General features: G+C 31.4%; 2 protein-coding genes across 2 annotated transcripts; one reads left to right on the top strand and one right to left on the bottom strand.

Moving 5' to 3' along the window:
- Positions 1–529: 529 nt before the first annotated feature.
- LOC129976399 (histidine protein methyltransferase 1 homolog) lies at positions 530–12153 on the bottom strand. The gene is made up of 8 exons (XM_056089938.1): positions 11848–12153; positions 11534–11678; positions 10348–10436; positions 8860–8931; positions 7927–8081; positions 7376–7474; positions 869–984; positions 530–757 (listed from the first exon to the last, which is right to left on the bottom strand). The coding sequence occupies exons 1-8, from the start codon at positions 11992–11994 to the stop codon at positions 714–716; spliced, it is 867 nt and encodes a 288-aa protein (XP_055945913.1). The 5' UTR covers positions 11995–12153; the 3' UTR covers positions 530–713.
- A 2484-nt stretch (positions 12154–14637) lies between these two features.
- LOC129975587 (uncharacterized) lies at positions 14638–18939 on the top strand. Its single transcript, XM_056088650.1, has 2 exons — positions 14638–15535; positions 16322–18939. Exons 1-2 carry the CDS (start codon positions 14638–14640, stop codon positions 18937–18939), a joined length of 3516 nt encoding a protein of 1171 aa, XP_055944625.1.
- The last annotated feature ends 1741 nt before the right edge of the window (positions 18940–20680 follow it).

The raw sequence follows: 20680 nt of genomic DNA, 5'->3' as shown, positions 1-20680 counted from the left end.
AGGTCATGGCTAACAAGTTGTCCATTTTTTACTATTTATAGCATTCTTGCAATTCTATAAATGGACTATAATTCTAGGCAGAAAATTTCCCTCTTGAATAAAATTATCTCACTCAATATTTACTGACTTGTGAAGGCATTAGGTGGAATGCATACATATGAATTCGCCACTTGACTGCTGTACCATCACATTCCTGCTTGTCCCAAATTTTAGTGTGATGAGCATAGAACTGCCCTTTTCCATTTAAACTTTAGGACAAAGAAGTTTTTAATGATCATCATTGCTTGGTAATATGTAATTTAATATTTCCTTTTAAAACCATTAGAGCTGTAACTCTATCAATCCTTCAATCATATGCTTTCTGAGATTTATTTGCAGATGCAAGCTTTATAGAATTCAATATATTAGAAAAGAAATATCAAATTATCATTAATTTAATAGTAAGAATAGTTTAAAAAATTAATACAATATACCTTTTTTGTTAGTAAGATATTTTATAATGAAGGTTTCTTTCTAATGAAAAAATACTTTATTTTCTATTTGGCAGAAAAATTAAACAAAAGTATGAATTGATAAATAAATAATATGAATATTTGAAGGCAGATTGTCAGATGGATGGATGTCTGCAAACCGAAATTGAAGATAAAAAATCTGTCCAGCTATAAAAGTGAATGAAAAAATATTTTGTGTCTTTCATTAAATACATTTTGATTTCAGCTGGTTTGGCGAGTCATTTTTAATATCCGTCTTTCCACTCCTAAGAAAAAGAAAATTAGAAATTAGTAAATATAATAATATTATCAAGGGAAGCAGTGAAAGATTTTTCAGCAATAATCAGACACAATAATCTAAGATTCATAATTATTACCTTCTTTTATTTCAAAAACAGTGGAGTAATTGAAAGTTTTATCTTCTTTGAGAAGTTCTTCAAAATCTGCTATATTACCACCAACTCCAAAATAATGAATTTTAGATGCTAAATATCTTTCAGCTAGTTAAGCAACCAAATAAAGATATAAAAATAATCATATAATTGTTATAATTTTAAATTATGTTATAAAATCTTTTAAAAAAACTCACATTGGGGAGAAAAATTAATGAAACTGTAAATTTATGAACTCATTTTATTTGATAAAAAAATTCCTTCTACGCATAATTGTTCTTCTGCAAACCTAATTATATAGATGCAACTGAAAATAAAATAAGCCAAAGAATAATTTATGAATAAATCATAATAAATTAAAAGTACTATGCTAATTTAAACCAGCAGGAATGGCTTCTTGGAAACTTTCTGGCATATTGTCTAATAAAGACATTATTTCACTACCATAACTCCCATATGAAATTGCAAGTCTTTGGTAAGGCTACGCACACAATGAGTGCTAACATTTTTATTTCCAGAAACTCAAGCAGTGAAATTTGGTATATCATAACATAGTAAAGAAAACTGAACATGTATTTTTGTTGGTTTGCTTTTAACCAACTAAACTAAAATTTGACAAAAAAAAAAAAAAAAATTAATGTAACAGCTGTTAGAATTATATTCTGACATTTTCAAATATCATTATGTATTTATATTAGAAGAAATGGCAACACACATTTTGTTATTCCAACTTTGTATTAGTGTGTGACATTTCTTCGTTTCGTTTTTTGATTTGAAAGATATAACGGTCTTATGTTTATAAAAAAGCGAAGTTGCGTTTAAAAATACTTTACGGTAGATTTTATTTTTGCATCTTACTCTCAAGTTTAGACAAGTTTTTATTTGTTTCTCCTCATATTTCTACTCTGCTAAATTCATTTTGTCCGAGGTAAGATTGTTCCTTTATATTTTGTGAATTTTTTCTTCATTGCAAGCTGAGTCGCACATTTGTATCAGTGCAAGACTTTAGTGATGAGTCCTTTCAATTAAATTCTGAAACTCTCGCCTTCAACACGATGCCTCAAATTACTGACATTTATTTTTTGAATGAAAAACCTGCCAAGGACCTTGTGCTAAATTTAGGTCAGAAACATTACGAGGAAATAAACGTTCTTTTTTCTAATGCGAATGCTTCTTCTCAAATACCGCGCACAAACCCCATTCTAATGCAAACTTTCATAAAGCAAAATATCGACAGACACTCAAATATCATGAACATGAGATTTACCCGGCAAGGCAAACTAATTTTTACTACAAAGGATCCGGGATGCGCAAAACAACTTCTTAGCTTAGAGCAGATTAATGATACTAAGGTTACTTCTAGATTTCTGCTTATTGATATGCCCACATGTGTTCCACTCACAGAAGTTGCAGATAAACTGCGACAGTTTAATGATATTGAAATCAGAGAGATGAGACGTTTTGTCAAACAAAATTCGACACAACAAACTTCTCCAATTCTCGTAACAATTCTGGGTACTTCTCTTCCAGATTCAGTTAAACTTTGGCTTACAATCCAGAAAATTCTACCTTTTATCGATCGGCCTAGACAGTGTTCAAAATGTTAGTTTCCTACACCCATCTAGGATATGTTCGAAAGACCAAGTTTGCCAATTATGTGAAACAGAACACGTTGGAAATTGTCGAAACCCAGTCAAATGCATTAATTGTCAAGGTTCTCATGCAGCAACATCTAAAGCATGTCCCTTGTACGTCAAAGAACAACAAATTTTGGATCTAAAATGTCGTAACCACCTCACTACGGGGGAAGCACGACGCATATTTAATGCATCTTCTAATACAACTTATGCGACTGTTACTAGATCGAACACGGAACCCATTGACTTTGAAAAATTTTTAAACGACAAAATGGAATCCATCATCCAAAACATCAACAAAAAGATGGAGCAACATTTCAATGCGCTATTGGAAATATTTCAAAGTCTCCATCCAGTAAGAAAAAAGCTTCACTTAATGCTTCGAAGAACTTCTTCGTTTGTTCTACTAGTCAACCCATGCAATGGGATGCTGGTGGCCCTGCTGGGACTTCGGATTAATAATCTTTATTTTTTGCGCTATGTTTCCTTTTTGCTGTTTTCTGTTCCTTTCCCGCTTTACTGCTCGGTATTTGTTTTTCTTCTTTGCAAAGCGCTGCTTCAGTTTTATCTTTCCCAAATGCTTGGAGTGTTGTTGTTTTTTTGTGTGTGTATCACCCCAGTGTTTGGTTGACCTCTTGCAGAGTTTGCTGATTGATTTTTCCTTTTCTGTTGGTTTAATTTATTAGGATGCGTTTTGTTCAGTGGAATTGCCGTAGTATTAGGAATAAAAAAATCTGGCTTGGTATTCCCCCCTTCTCAATTTCAGATTTCTGGATTTTTCAAGAAACTTTTCTTTATGCTGAAGAACATTTTAGTTTCTATAAAAAAAGGTTTTTTATATCTCACAGGGAAGGCAGACTTAGAGGGGGCCTTTTAATTGGAATCCCCGATCATTTGTCGGCATACATAATCCCTTACGATATACCTCAAAATTCGGACGTGGAAATACTCACCGTTAAAATAAATACAGCTTCTCCAAACTTCAGTATAGTAAACATTTACGCTCCTACAGGTTTTGACATTGAAATTTTCAGAAACTTTTTTAACTCACTTTCTGAACCAACGTTCATCTTTGGTGACTTTAATTTACATCACCCTTTTTGGGGCTCAACCACTTCTTCCAGACTCAGCAACAGTTTTGTCGATTGGTTAACGAATTCAAATTTTGTCATTTTAAATACTTCGAACCCGACGCACATTACTCCTGCAGGTAACCAATCACTTCTGGATCTTACCCTTTGTTCCAAATCACTCTTCTGTAGCTCAGATTGTTTTGTTGCTGAATCATCTTTTGACAGCGACCATTTCCCCATAATTTCCACCTGCAAAGTTTTACACAATAAACAAAGGTTCCTCACAGAAATTAAATGGCAATCTATTCTAGACTCAGTTTCATCAAACATTTCAGAAATCATATCCAATAATACTAGAAAAATACCTTTGAATAACAAGCAATACCCACCCTGGTGGGATAAAACCTGTCACAAACTTTACAACCTTAAAATCATATATCAGAAGAAAGCCTTAAAATGCATATCAACTATATTTTGGATTCATCACAAAAAATTCACAAGCAGATTCAAATTTTATAGTAAACAAGCAAAACAAAAATTTTGGGATAACTTAAGTAATAGTGCAAGAAATCCTCGTTTATTTTATTCTATCTTAAGAAAACTGAATCAGCAATATGAAGATAATAACTCCTTCAACACCATTTCTGTTATCACAAACCCATTCGTGCAAAGTAATCTGTTCGCAGAATTTTATGCCAACAATTCCAGTACTCACGAACCATTAACAATCCAGTTTACGGACAATCAGGAAAGTGAATTAAACGGAGCACTTCAAATGGAAGAATTACAATTCGCAATTAAAAAATCAAAAACAACAACCCCAGGTCCAGACAATATTCCCGCATCCTTTTTCAAAAAACTTAACAAAAATGCAAATTATTTCAACAGATTTTTAACACAGCATATGTTCCCAAAACATGGAAACACGCACTTATTATTCCCATTCCAAAACCAAATAAAGACAATCTTCAGATAACATCATATAGGCCAATAGCTCTAACATCTGCTTTTTCCAAAATCTTTGAATGTATCTTATGTAAAAGAATTACTGATTTTCTTACAAAGAACAAAAAACTTCATCCAAAACAATTTGGTTTTTTACCATACAAGGACAATAGGGCAGCCACTTACTCATTATATTACAGCATTTCAAAAGCAAAGAGGGAAAAAAAAACATTTCACTGGTATTAGTCTCGACATCGCAAAAGCTTACGATTCGGTTTATATTGACGGATTTATATATAAATGCTTGGAATTTGGCATCTGCGAGAAGATATGCGCTTGGTTGCATCAATTCCTTAGTCGCCGTATGTTCCAAGTTCGATGGAGACAAACACTCTCCGACATAAGAATTACAAACAAAGGCACAAGTAGTGCCCTCTCGCCAATCTTATGGGCAATTTTTATATCGGATTTTTTTTAAACTCTTGAAAATGAAGTTGATTGTTTGATCTTTGCGGACAACATATTTATATTTTGCTCGCACTAGTCTATTGAACTTATTGCTAAGAAATTACAAAAAACAATGGAAAATGTACATCTTTGGTGTACGTATTGGAAGCTTTCAGTTAATGCAGAGAAAAGTTACATAGCCGATCTTTCAAACAAAATTAATTTTACCCACCTAAATATCTCACTAGCAGGAACGAACATGCAATGGAAAAACTGAATTACATTCCTCGGAATTCCTTTTTCAAAAATAAATCAAAACGGATCGATCTTAAATAAAATTAAAAATAAAGCTTTAAAAAAAATCAATGCATTAAAGGGTTTTGCATATAAACATTATGGCCCAAGAACAAAAGATTTAATCACAATCACAGACAATAGCATTTGCAGCTTATTCTTTTACGCCAGTCCCATTATCAACAAATTTCCAGAAACTCCCATGAAAGCATGTAATATTATTCAGACCAAAGCACTTCGCATTGCACTTGGTGTTCCACAGTGGACACCAAATAAAGCTCGCTCTCCTTTACATCTCCAATCAGGAAATTCTCAGTGAAAAAATCAAACGTTTATCCTTACAATTTCTCATTAAGCAGATTTCTATCAGTTCCTTCTCCACCATCTACAAATTAGATTTAGAACATTTCAATCTTGCTCTTATTGAACAGGACAAAATTTTTCTGGATAAAATTTTTTCTGATCTAAACATTAATTGGAATCGCATTATTTCTGATCAACATTTTTTGCAACTTCCAAGAGAAAATTGCAGTATTATTATTTCAAAATAGCCTTTTCAAAACAAATCTCTCCCACACTCAGCTATTAATGGCAGTTTTCAAGAAACGCTTCAAAAGGACTTCAAACAATGTTTCATAATCGCAACTGATGCATCGAAATCGCAAGACTTAACTTCAATCGCCGGCATTTCGGATCTGTCTCAATTTGCTTTTCGAACCCACAACATCAATTCAATTTTTACAGCTGAAGCTCTTGCAATTTGCCAGGCTCTGGACTATCTTTCCGTTCCTGAGAAACATTTACTTCTTCTTACAGATAGTCTTTCAGTTCTTACAGCACTTCAAAAATTTTCATATAAATCCCCATCCATTATTCATAAAATTGTGGAAAAATCTCAGATTAACCAACATATTACTTTTCTATGGATCCCAGGGCATTCGACAATTTTATGGAATGAAAAAGCAGACTTGATCGCAAAATCAGTTACAGAAATCAGCCCGTGCATTGAATGGATCGCATCGGAAGACATCATCTCGCGCATCAAACACATCTCAAAAAGAAAAACAACAGACAGCTATAGACAGAGCAAATATTATGAAATTCTTGGTGAAATTCCAGACATAAAAAATATTGCTAAATGGACAAGAAATAGAAGAGAAGACATCATTTGCGCTAGAATATCTACCAAAAACACTCATTACACCTGGCATTCTACATCGTTTTAACCTGTCGAATCAACCGAATTGCGAAACAAGCCACTCTTTGAAGAATTTGGATCATATCTTACTGCACTGCCGAAAATACTCAAGCGTAAGACGTTGCCTGTGGTCGAAGTTGGGCCTCAGCTCTCTTTCAAGCTGTAATTTCAAACAACTCACGAGCAAAGCATTTGCAGATAAACTCTCTCTCCATTTTTTCCTTCAACACTTGAAATTTTTTGACATTTATTGATTGAAGATATTATTGCACGCTGGGATGACAGCCTTTGTAGCTAAAAATCCCTAAATCCCCCTCATTCAAACAAACAAACAGACATTTCTTCTAGAAATACTGCTTTCAAGCAGTTCATTCTATTCATATTAAACCTGTTTTTAAGACAGGATTTAAAATATTTAAATATTCTATTTGATAAAAATGATTGTATTTTAACTTAGGGCACTTAAACTAATATGTATCAACTAAACAGATAAGTATAGGTGTTGTTTATTACTTATTAGAATTTGATGCATTTCTAAAGCAGTTACAACCCATATTTAATAAACACAATGGCTATGATTGTGCAATTATGTTAGTAAATGAATTATCTTCATACTAAGAAATGTTTGCCAACTTTCACTATCAAACATTCATTAATGTCTTGAAAACATGTTTTTAATGTACATATTCTCAATTTTAAGTTAATGTTGGTGAGATCAGTAGATCAAATATTTCACTTGAAATTATTGCTTTAACAAATATTTCTGCTAACTAAATTATAGCATAAAAACTATTTTTATACATAGTATGCTGTAAAAACTTCTTTTATAAACTTCTCAGTTAAACTCATATAGCGTCTTTTAAACGAAACATTTTCAAACATTAAAATAAAAGGATACATAACACCACCAGGTTTTAGAGCAGCTTTCATCAAATTTAAAAGTTTTCCTTGATTACTCCTTTCATAAATTGTTTCAGATGTTAAAATTACATCATATCTAGAAGGAAATAATAATTTAAAGAAAAAACAATTATGTAAAACAACATTTTGAAATACACAAGAATTAGCTTGTAAAATGCTATTTTAATCATGTCATAAAAATGCAATTTACATTTTATATATATATATATATATATATATATATATAAACTATGGATATTTAGCAGGAATGATGAAAATGCAGTGAACCAATAAAGCAACTTAATAAAATTTTGAATGAAAAAATTTATTTGAAAATATTTAATTTATATTAATTAAAGAATGCTCATAAAATTATATCTATGGGTTATTCATACTTTTTGGCATTAAGAAATGACTACAGTGAAGTTTATTTTTCCACTATTGATTCATTGATGCTATTGTATTTGTCTACCAGATAAATATTTTTATTCAAATCTATTGTTTAATTATTTTAGAAAATAAAACAAAGAAATAATATTCAAAACATACAATTTTCTTTCTTTTTCTTCTGAATAGTAAATTTCCTTTATGTCGTGCCAATCTCCACATAAAAACTGGCACTTCTGTAAAATATCCAGCTGGTTTTCTTTGGCTGTATTCAAACAAACATTTGGAGCAGTCAGCAATTTTAAAACTTCTGAATTCTGAAAAATTATTAAAACACAATGTAACTTACAAGAATGGATTAAAACTTATTTGATAGCATAAAATTAATTTTTGAAGTAAAATAGATACATTAGCACAATAGTGAATGATTGGCAAAAGTTATTAGGTACATCATTAACTAGTTCAAAGATAATATTAATGTATTTAAAATGACTAGATATTTGAATACAGTGTAGCTTTACACAAATGATGCTCAATAATACTGTACAATTAAAATAAATGCACACTAAGTCATTTAGAAGAACAACAATCAGCAGTCATTTGGTCATTCATAATTTTCTGTGTGCTGTTAATCTTAGTTCTTGCAATCATGTCTTCATTTGTTTTAGTTGAGGTTTAAAGGGCATTCAAATAATAATTTTTTTTATTCCATCATCTTGATACAATTTATTGCAAAATTTATTTGGTTACAAAATATGATGAACTCTTTAATTAAAATTAAGATTGCATGCAATTCGAATTTTGTTTTAAAATAAGTTGATACATCTGAACAACCATGGTGGAATATTCAATTCCTAGTAGTCAGCATGCTAAACCAATTGTTTGTATAATTTGACACTAATCATATCTACATAATCTAAAATATCTTCAAAATTTATAAATATACTTAAGCTCGCTTTGAAGGCAAAAATCAAGGGGGAAAACTCCTGACGATAGTGTCCAGTAATAAATTTTTAAATTATTATCAGCAATATATACTATTAATTTATTTATTCTAATCTTAATATTTTTAATATAAAAGCAACATAAACTTACATAATCTTGGAAAGTAACCAGTCCACCACACAAATATGCTACTAGTCCAGGTAAACCTATACCGCAACCTAACTTTGTAAAGAAAGAGAAGCATGAAGATAACTTAAGATTTTTAGCATCCAGTAAATGATGTATAGAAAGAGATGCTAATCAAATTAAAAGTAGCCTGAAACAAATAATTACAGAATATTCAGGAATTGATACATAAGAATTCTAATGGTCAAATTCATAAATTTACTATAGTTACTTAAGAATACTTGAAAATTCTATACTCTGACTTTTCAGATTATGGAACTTTCATATCAATAAAGGGGGAAAAAAAGCTTTAGAATTTTAATTTTTACTGCATAAACATAAAAATATCAACAGAACAACGTATCTTTAATCAATTATATATGAATACTATAGAAAACATGTTCTTAAAATATTATGGTATTAAGAAGGATGATTTAGAAAATGTTGACCTCATTGTGCTTGGATTATATACATTAATAGAAAATAAATTTGAAATTGTGGAATAATTCCATCAGATTAATTTATTGCATCTTTTGTGGGTTGCAAGATCAAAACACCAAACTATAAAGAAATGTTATCAGTTTTATTAGAATCATTATCAATTATAACATTTCTTATTACTAGCTTTACTTATTATTGTAATACTTGGATTACAATATAAATAATTAAATTCTAGTTAATAAATAGCTAAGAAAATAAAATTTCAATTCAAAAGAAGAGTTGGTTAAATTTTTAGGATTTCACTCTCTAAAGACATTAATTCTGAATACATATTTGAATATAAATAAACTTTAATACCTAACATAAAAATTTTGAGGAGAAAAAAAAAAGAACAATTACAGATAAACTTGTAATTCTAATATTCCCCCAACTACATTAATATTATTCTCATAACTACAAGCATAGTTTATTAGAGATTATAATCAGAGAAGTGAAGATAGAAAACCTTTAAAAGGAATAGAAATTTCCAATTAGGTGATCATGAGAGTTGAGAATTAATTTTTTTCAATCCTGTGATAAATGTTTAGAATAAGCAGCAGAAATTTTTCATAAATTGTGGAAGAAAATAAATTCAATCTCAAATAAGATTCTAAGACCTACAAAAAATTTACATGGCAAACCTGCAACTAGCATTATATAGTCCTTAAAAACCATTTATAAAATAAATAGACAAATAATAGAAAAAATTGTTTATATCTAGAAGTGCAGTTAAAAACTAGATAAAGTGGTATGGAATCTGTGAACCTTCCCATCTCGTACCGGCACAAGATAAGAATCCGTTCAGGAGCATACGCCGGAAAACAAACCTCATTCCTTCCTTCCCATCTCATTTATCAATTTTTCTTTAAAAATGTAAAATTCAAAAATATTGTCTGCATACCTAGGGCATCTATATTCTTTTTTGTCTCAGTTTTCTATACCACTTGGAAGGTTATAGTTTTAAATAAGGAAGATTTTAAATGTTACACAAACCTCCAAAACAAAATCATTTTCTTGAATGCAGCTATTTTCTGCAAGATACTGAGCAAGATCAATAGAGCATTCCCAAACTTTCAAACCACCTTAAAAAAGAATGAACAGTACATTGATTTTTTTAAATAGAAAAAGGAAAGTGCTAAAAATCGACAATTTTTACATTTTAGTAAAATGATTTTAAAATCCAACAAACATATTAACATTAAAATGCTTACGACCAACAATATAAAATTTATCACTTTCTTTATTATACAGTTAATTCCTCTTATTTGTCAAATAATACAACAAAATATTTTGGATAAATTTCAAATTAAATTAATGCATAGTTCAAATACTTCATTAAAACAATAGCAGATGACTTTCTATATAAGATCTGGTTAATTTTGAAATCTCATTAAATTTATATCCTTTTGTGGACAGTCATTATATTTCTACATATTAAAAGTTTTTATTAGGCCTTGGAAATAAGTTATTTTTCATTGTCCCATGGTAGAAACATTTAGTCTACCAATGTCACTATGCTACTATTAATGTATAAGTAAATTTGTTTTCATATAACCCTTCAGAGTATATTAAGGAAGAATTTTACTCTGAAAAAAAATTGCTACACTGAATAAAATTAAAAGCACATCTCTTACATTAGAGAAATCAATTCTAAAAAGAAGGTCCTTGCAAAAGCAACAAAAAAAAATGGGAATAATTATACAGCAATTATACTTATTAGCAAGTTATGTGAAAGTATAAACCAATGCAAATGAATGCATAACAATTTATAAATTTTATAAAAGACTTGTGGTGACTAGCTTATAAGCCAGTTAACAGCTACACGTGGGCATTCAATTCGCCACAGACTCGTCTTAGACAAGTCACCAATAAAATGAGCATCATATATTATATACTTGAGAAAAACACTGAAATGTAATAATTTAAATTGAACTGCATCTCTATGCAAGTTAATTTCAGCATTTTTGTAATTTTTTTTCTCCCTACAGTAACTATTGGTTAATTATCAAGAACAAAACACTATAATGTTATCTATTGAGTTTTGAATGTCAATATGAATCCTTTGATTTGTATCCTTAGTTTTTATGAGATAAAATTAAATATTTGTATTTTTTAAATAAACAGTTTAAGAGATTAGTTCACTACCAAACAGAAAAATTAAGAAAAGCATTCAATATACCTTCATATTTTCCAGGAATCAAATCAGAAGTTTTTTCACTGAATACATCTAACTTGTCAATTTCCTTAGCAATGATGTCCTGAGTTATATATTTGATTTCTATCCCAGCAAATTTCTGTTTCTTAGGATTTATTTCTTGGACGACCTTCAAAGAATAACGAAATAAAGAAACAGTTTCCTTTCTTCAATTTAATTTTTTTAAATCTAAATTGAACTTACACAAAACTGAGAAATGTATGATTAACAACATTAATAATAATAAAAAAAAAAAATATTTTTTTTTTCAAACATAATGTTTATAATGAAATACAAACCTTAAAATCAAAATCTGACCCCAAAATAAATTCACAAGGAACATGATTGCATGTTTCTTTTAATATTTTAACAGAAGAAATATCAGTATTTGCACTGTTGGCAGCCTGACCGTTAGACGGATGTGGGAAATTGAAGCAAAATGACATATCTTATGTTTTAAAATTTGAATCGTCAGAAATTAGAATACAGTAACTTATCGTAATTTCGATTCGACTTATTTACCAAATTACATTGATTGATTGAAATGGGGTGTTTGGTGTTTGGCGAACGACCCTCCCGGTAGGAAAACTATCCAGACCGGTGACGAAGTTGTCCGTGTCAATCATCCTGGAGGAGGCGTGGCTATGCTTGAGGGTTCGTATAATAAGTAAAAGTGACGAAGTTGTCCTCTTTTCTGCGCATGCGTAAGGATTGAGGGTTCGTGTATATCTTTATAAAAAGTAAAAATAGGTCACTTCTTAAGTAGATAATACTTATTTTAACAAAAAAAAAAAAAAAAAAAAAAACGGAGAGCGAGATGAAGCCAACAGTAGTTAAGCCAAATGGATCAGTGATATTATTGTGAATTTAATGAGGACTTTTTTTTCTTTTAAAAAAAATAATTGGAAAGTCAGAATAAATTGAAATTTTACGCGCCGGGCAGAAGATTTCGATGATTTAATTCGAGATAGAAATTTTGATACTCAGTTTTTTCCAATTTAATTTATAATCATGTGATTAATTCAAATAATAAAATAACTCATAGTCAATTAATTTTAACTTTTTAATGAAACTAAAAATAAATTCCTTAAATTTATAATTTCTTTTAAAAAATTAATGAATAACACATGCAAAAAAAAAAAGCATAGATCGTGAAAGAAACAATTGAATGTCGACTTTTAATCAAAAATATCTAATATTTTTAACATCTACTTTGATAAAGTTTTATCTATTAAATTATTTATAAACAAGAAACAAAGTTTTTAAAACTAAAAATTTCAGCGAACTCCATTAGTTTAGAACAATATCTTTCGATGACAATAAATTAATATTTTTGATTATACTAATAATTATATGTATTATTTCAATACTTGTTTTGTAACTGACTCTTTAAATAGAAACATCAAACATTTTCATTTATTAATTACTGATTGTTACAATATTTGTTTAAAATAACGCTGAAAATGAAGGTAAACATATGAAAATGTAATCTGCAACATATTTTAAAACTCTCCAAATAAATAAATACTTCAAAATATTGTACTTTTCCAATAATTTTTAAAAACCAAATTTTTGCTTCCGAAATATAAAAAATGTATTTCGGAATTACCCCAAAATTAGGACATTTACATTTGTGACTTTTTTGAGGACGAGGATGGGGGGGGGGGTATTTACTAAGGAAACATTACAATGTCTTTCAGATAATTGGGTAAAAAGTAATTTTAAAGTAAAGGTAAAAGTATGGAAAGTTTGTAATACAATCTGAGTATTGGACTTAAGAATACTAGTAAACTATATAGACAGGGCCCTGGCTAATAAAAAACATTCTTTTAAATTAAATCTTATTTTGAAATTATATAAGCCAGCTGGAGTGATCTTCCCAAAACTTCATCGTTATGCTTTAATAAGGGCGTCATCTCTTTCCCTATTCCCACATAAAATTGCGGATCTTGGATAAAGGCTTGTATTTTTATTATAATATTCGCAAAGAACGGTTATGAAATATAAATCTTTGGCGTAAATTTAGTGTTTTTACTGAATCTATCGAGTGATTTTCGACGGTTTTTTTAGAAGGATTACTCCATAACATGCTGTTAATAGAAACCGAAAACTAAACTTGGGTTTGAGACGAATTTTTTCCAAAATCCATTGAAAACAAAATTTTATACAAAACTACAATTGTTGTCACAAATTCATAGAGTGCTTGTGAAAATTCTATTTTTAATATATGGAACAACAGACGGTCAATCCCTTGACTGATTTGGTTTCGAATGAGATAGATATCTAAACATAAAATGTTAAATCTATGTACCAAATTTTATCCATCTAGCTCTATTCCTTTTATCATGTTAATTTATATTAGCGCAGCTGGACAGATAGACTATATCTGAATGGATTTCGATCAAAATTTGGTAGAAAACAAATTTGGTGTAAATATCATGAACCAAATTTCATTTGTCGAGCTCAAAGCGCTATTGAGTTATCGCGTTCCAGGACAAACAAACAAACAGTGAAACTTTATACCAATTTTTTTTTCTTTTGTACTCATTGAGGTTTAAAACGAAGACATTCGTCAAAATCTCAAGTCAAATGTTTTAAAGATTATAATACTCTTTATTTCGTTAATGAGAAAAAAAATTTTAATTAAAAAATAAATAAATATTTTATTGTTATTGTTTTAATGTTGGCTATTTGTTTATTGCTAGTGTTTAAAACCTGATTTCGTAGGATTTTGTTTATGTTTGTGATGTACAAAGAATTATATTTTAGGTACTTTAATAAAACCTTATTATCTAACTCTGTTACAGATTGTACATAGATGGCGCTCCCGCCTGTTGTTTATTTCCTGTTTGTAAATATCCACGCCCGAGAACGGGGACTTGCGTGGCAGGCACGGACCCCAGCGGTAATGGAATTTACCCTGAGCTTTAAACTCTGTTGTTATTGTTAATAAAAAAAATATCTAAAGGCACCGAGAGTTGGAATTTCTTCATTAAGCACCACCACTGACCACAGTTGCAACATGGTGCATCGGCACGGAAATTAATCAAGATTGGATACGGGTAAGACCTTTGATATTTTATTTAAGCATGGATAAATTAACAAAGATAATAGAAAAGAGAAGCAGTGTTCGCAGCAGCGTCACTAAGCTACTAAAAAGAGCGCATGTAGCTCTGGAGGAAGAAAAAGAAAAAAGCGACTTAAATACTTTGGAAGAAATCCTTGAACTTTTAGGAACTAAAGAGGAAATTTTAAAACAATATAATCAAGAAGTAGAAGACCTTATTACCGATCCAGAAAAATTCAAATCGGAATTAAAAGGATCTGAAGAATATGAGGATAAAATATTAACAGTCAAAATTAAATTGAGGGGTCATCTAAAGCAAGTCACCGTAAATACTTCTGCCCAGGAATCTAATTCGAGCCTAAACAAATCAATAAATGCGGTTTCGGCTCTGAAACTACCTAAATTAGAAATTCCACGTTTTTCTGGAGATACAAATTTCATGGAATTCCTTAATTGCTATAATAGTGCAATCGGATATAATGACTCCTTAACTAAAATAGAAAAATTTCAATACTTAAAATCGTTGCTTTCTCCCCCCGCGTACAACGTAGTTGCTGGATTTGAGTTAAATGAAAAGAATTATGATTCTTGTATTGAGCTTTTAAATCAACGCTATGGGCGTAAGGATTTCATCATAAATTCCTATATGTCTAGACTACTAAATTTAGAGCCCGTTAGAAATTCCTCCCATGTTAAAGGCTTGCGTAGATTGTATGACGACATTGAAATAAATATAAGAAATTTAAAATCTCTAGATGTTACGGAGGGATCTTATGGTCATTTGTTGAATCCTTTATTATTAAAATTATTGCCCCAAGATTTGGTTTTAGATTTTCATCGGAAGCGCAGTAAGGATAATAACTGTGAGGCTTCGGAAATTATGGATTTCTTAAGAAACGAAGTTGAATCGAGGGAAATTTGTGAGTCGATTATTAGTAACCCAAAAAGTTCTGAAACTCAACGCACCTTTTCTCCAAATTATAATAGGCATCAAAAAAATTATTTGAGGCCAAAAAATGTTTCATCCGCCGCGGCATTGCATACCCAGGTAAAAGATGTTTGTATATTTTGCGACTGCGTAAACGGTCATGAATCAATAAGTTGTAAACTTTTGAATATGGAAGAAAAAATAAATAAACTTAAGATTGAGGGTAGATGTTGGAATTGTTTTAAAAAAAATCATATGAGCAGATTCTGTAAATCAGGTATCGTGTGTAAAAAATGTTCTTCTAAATTTCACCATGAATCAGTATGTAGAAAAAATGATAACCCTCTTAGCAGTGTGAGAAACGTAGCTGGAAGGCAAACTGAAATCTCAAGTAATTCTCATAATTCGCCTTCGATGTTAAATAAAAATGTTGAAAATATTTCTGTATCGCATAGTAATGTTAATGGGAAAAATAAGGCCTTTTTACAAACTTGTTCGGTCTTTGCTAGTTCGGATAAAAGGGCGGTATTAACAAGTGCCATTTTGGATAGCGCTTCTCACAAGAGTTTTATCTCGGCTAAACTAGCTAAGGCGTTAAATCTCAAACCAATAAGATACGAAGAGCTCGCTATATATTCTTTTGGCCAAACTACGGCTCATAAAAAACGATATCCGGTCGTATGTTTGAAGCTTGAGAATAGGCATGATCGAACAAAATTTTACATTCTCGAAGCTCTTGTAATAGAAATAATTTCTAACTTGTCTTTAAACATTCCAGACGACTCTATTTTGAGCGAGTTGAAGACAAAAAACATACAACTTGCCGACTCATTTGACAAGGGGGTTCCGGTGGAAATTATAGTGGGCAGTGACTCCTTTTGGGAAGTTGTTTATGACCAACGGGAAAGGGTCTGTCAGAACACCTGGGTCATAAATTCAGTCTTCGGGTGGCTAATAGGGGGTGTCGGTAAGAGGGACGATTCGACTGAAAGTTGCGAAAATGTTTGTTTGGTAATGGATTCTTCTTCTATTTTGTTTGAGCTGAATAAATTTTGGGAGATAGAGGAATTTCCTAACGAAATACGAGGCCTTTCTGAGAGGGATGATCATTTGATTAAAACCTTCGAAAATAATTTGAAATTTAATGGAAAACGGTATGTTTGCAAATTAATGTGGAAAGATAATATGGGACCTCCAGTTGAATTGGATTCTAATTTTGAAGTTGCGGAAAGGCGCTTTAATTCATTGGAAAGGAAATTAAATAAAAATCCCGAAATTGCGGACCAGTACAAAAAAATTGTTAAGGATCAATTAGAATGCGATATTGTCGGAAAATGTGTTTATAAAGACACTCGGACGGGATATTATATGCCTCACAGAGCGGTTATCCGTGACGATAAAGCTACGACTCAAGTAAGAATAGTCTATGATTGTAGTAGTAAGGGAGGGGAAAATAAAAAATCTTTGAATGATTCACTTGAGACAGGAGTTAATCTTAATGCCAATTTATTGGATGTTATTCTTAAATTTCGGGAAAATCAAATTGCGTTTTGCGGAGATTTAGTAAAGGCATTTCTTATGATAGAGATTGCAGAGGAAGATAGAAAATATCTAAAATTTTTATGGTTTCCGGAAGATACGGGCGGCTCAAAGCAAGTATTTAATTTTAATCGTCTTCCCTTTGGCTTAACTACATCTCCCTTTGCTTTGGCTTGCGTTTTAAAATTTCATATAAGGAAATTTATAGATAAGTATCCTAAATGTTGTGAAATGTTAAATTCTCTATATGTCGATGACTTATATTATGGAGCAGATACCGCGCAGGATGCTTATCAGTTAACTTCTTCTGCTATAGATATATTACGCTCCGCCGGGTTTAATTTAAGGAAATTAAGAACTAATTGTGTCGAGTTAAATGAACTTTGGTTTGAGAATGGGTATAAAGGAAATACTGATCATGGGCAAGGATCGGGTTTCTTAGGATTGAATTGGGATCCAATTGAGGACGAGATTAAGTTGAATTTAAAAGATGTTTGGAATTCCTTGGAATTTGGAATCACCAACGGAACTTCTAAAAGACATGAGCTGAGAGTAATCTCTCAAATTTTCGATCCTTGTGGACTAATCAGCCCTTTTGTAATCACAGTTAAAATTCTCATTCAAGAATTATGGAAAAGGAGCCTCGAATGGGATGAACAGCTACCACAGGATTTGGAAGAAAAATGGAACACTTGGTGCTCTGAACTCTCTGCTATAGATAACTTGCGGATTGAACGAAAACTGTTTACGAAATTAAGAACGAATGACATTTCACTCCACATCTTCTGTGACGCTAGTCCTAAAGCCTATGGGGCTGTGGCATATTTCCGATACATCACCGAAGAAGGAAGTGCTAAGGTGAGCTTTATTATGTCTAAAAGTAAGGTTGCTCCTTTGAAAACCTTAACCCTTGCGAGATTGGAACTGATGGCAGCACTCATCGGTGCTCGCTTAGCGAAATACTTGCAGGACACCTTTCCATCTTTAATTAAAAGAGTTTATTTATGGAGTGACTCGAAAATTGTTATCCATTGGGTGAAGGGATCGGCAAAAATATGGAAACCCTTTGTGTGTAACAGAGTAACTCAGGTGCAGTTACTTACTTCTCCGCTCTGTTGGAACCATTGTAGTGGATCGGAAAACCCTGCTGATTTAACTACGAGAGGGGAATCGGCGAAAGCATTTCTCTCAAGTTCTCTTTGGTGGACGGGACCTGAGTGGCTGTCTCGGCCGGTACATTCGTGGCCTGTGCAGTGTTCGTCAATTCTCTCTGATTCCATTTGTGATAAAGAAATATTTTCCTCAGAGCGACGGAGAACTGAAACCGTCAACACAATGGTTGTTACTACCAATGTTGATGACTGTATTTCAAGCTGTATTAACATTGATAAATACAGCAATCTTCGAAAACTTTTGCGTGTTACAGCTTTTGTGAAAAGGTTTATGAGCAATTCTAAACCTCGTTCTTTAAAATTTAGTGGACCTCTTAGTGCTTTCGAACTTCAGGAAGCCTTACATTCTTGGATCAAGGCTACTCAAATAAAATATTTCGGAGCTGAAATTCACCAGCTTCTTTCTAAGAGTGTCATCTCCAAGGACTCGTGCGTATATAATCTGAGTCCTGAACTCGATGAAAATAATCTGCTGCAATTGAAGGGTCGTCTGCAGTTTTTTAGCGGTGACATGAGGGCGAAGCATCCTTGGCTTCTCCCATCCAACGATAAATTTGTAAAATTACTGATATTGGATGCTCATTTCAAAATGGGCCATTTAGGTGTTGAAGGTACCTTAACTCACTTGAGCGAACAATTCTGGATCATCAAAGGTAGACAATTTGTAAAAAAAGGTATTGAATGACTGTCTCATATGTAGACGTTTTAAGGTAAAGACTGGAGAACAGGTGGTAGCTCCTCTACCTCCTGACAGAATTCTAGAACATTCACCATTTGATGTATCTGGCGTAGACTTTGCAGGACCTTTTTTTGTGAATGACTCTAATGATAAGAGTTATCTGATAATATTTACTTGTGCTGTAGTAAGAGCTGTTCATTTAGAATTAGTTAATAATATGAGTACTGATTCATTTTTATTAGCTTTTAGGAGATTTATTTCTCGTAGAGGTTTGTGTTCTGTAATTTACTCTGATAATGCTAAAACATTTAAAAAGGCAAATTCTGAATTAAGTAAATGGTGGAAATATATTAATAATCCTGAAGTTAAAAATGTATTTGCCTCCAAAGGTATTGTTTGGAAATTTATTGTTGAGAGGAGTCCATGGTGGGGAGGTTTTTGGGAAAGGCAGATACGTACAATTAAAACTTGTTTAAAGAAGATTATTGGCAAATCAAGTCTTTCTTTTAAGGAATTAGAAACCATTTTTTTAGAAATTGAAGCTATTGTTAATTCTAGGCCTATCACGTATCTGTACAATGAACCTTCCGAACCTTCACCACTCACTCCTTCTCATTTTCTAATTGGGAAAAGATTAGCATCCTTACCAGTAATACAATCTAAAATTGAGGAATTAAATGTAAATAGAGATTCTTTAACAAAAAGGATTAAATATCAACAAACAATTTTGAATCATTTCTGGAATAGGTGGAGAAAGGAATATTTGCTTAATTTGAGATCAGCTTATATCTCTCCACAGCCAGGTAAGATTTGTTCATTTAAGGTAAATGATGTCGTTTTAATTAATGATGAGCGTTATCCAAGGAATATGTGGATGATAGGAAGAATTTTGGTGTTGTGTCCAGGACAAGACGGACAAGTTCGTTCTCTTCTCATCAAAACTCCCAAAGGAAACATAAAACGCTCAGTTCAACTTGTTTGCAATTTAGAGATAAATCCTTAAATATATATGTTTATTTAACAATTGTATTGTTTGTATGTGGTATTGAAATTTAATTCATAAATTTTCATTAATCGGAAGAATATTTTATATTATTGTAATGTTATGATTTATGCATTTCTATTTTTCATCTTGTTTATGATTAAATGGCAAATGAACTTATGTAAGTTCAGGTGGGGAGTGTTACAGATTGTACATAGATGGCGCTCCCGCCTGTTGTTTATTTCCTGTTTGTAAATATCCACCCCCGAGAACGGGGACTTGCGTGGCAGGCACGGACCCCAGCGGTAATGGAATTTACCCTGAGCTTTAAACTCTGTTGTTATTGTTAATAAAAAAAATATCTAAAGGCACCGAGAGTTGGAATTTCTTCATTAAGCACCACCACTGACCACAGTTGCAACAAACTCTTAACGCTTTTTTACTTATTATGTTCACCTGTACTCAAGTAGCCCTACAGACTTCCTAAGAATGGATTTCGTTCAAAATTTTAATGAAATCTTCAAATTTAGCATAAAATCCATGCACCAAATTTCGTACATGTAGCTCAAATCATTTTTCAATTATCATGTTCTCAAAACATGTTTTCAAACTCGGGAAGATCTGAAACATACACAGTAATCAAAATCATGACTTTCAATTTACTTAAATTTTATTTTATTTATTTATGTATTTTTTTCGAGAATTATAAAATTTGGTGCATGGGTTTTATACTAAATGTGTAGATTTATATCAAATTTTGAACGA

Source organism: Argiope bruennichi, chromosome 7, assembly GCF_947563725.1.
Source record: "Argiope bruennichi chromosome 7, qqArgBrue1.1, whole genome shotgun sequence".
NCBI lineage: Eukaryota > Metazoa > Arthropoda > Arachnida > Araneae > Araneidae > Argiope > Argiope bruennichi.
Note: the sequence above shows the minus strand (reverse complement) of the source record. Positions and strands in the feature narration are given on the sequence as shown.

Excerpts from the sequence above, each read along its gene's own strand:
- LOC129976399 (XM_056089938.1), bottom strand. The coding sequence starts at position 11,994 with ATGTCATTTTGCTTCAATTTCCCACATCCGTCTAACGGTCAGGCTGCC. Across the intron at positions 10,437-11,533 it reads GATTCCTGGAAAATATGAAG|GTGGTTTGAAAGTTTGGGAA; the intron begins GTATATTGAATG and ends TTCTTTTTTAAG. Across the intron at positions 985-7,375 it reads CTAAAACCTGGTGGTGTTAT|ATATTTAGCATCTAAAATTC; the intron begins GTATCCTTTTAT and ends ACTAGCTGAAAG.
- LOC129975587 (XM_056088650.1), top strand. The coding sequence starts at position 14,638 with ATGGATAAATTAACAAAGATAATAGAAAAGAGAAGCAGTGTTCGCAGC. Across the intron at positions 15,536-16,321 it reads AGTTGAATCGAGGGAAATTT|ACGACTCTATTTTGAGCGAG; the intron begins GTGAGTCGATTA and ends TAAACATTCCAG.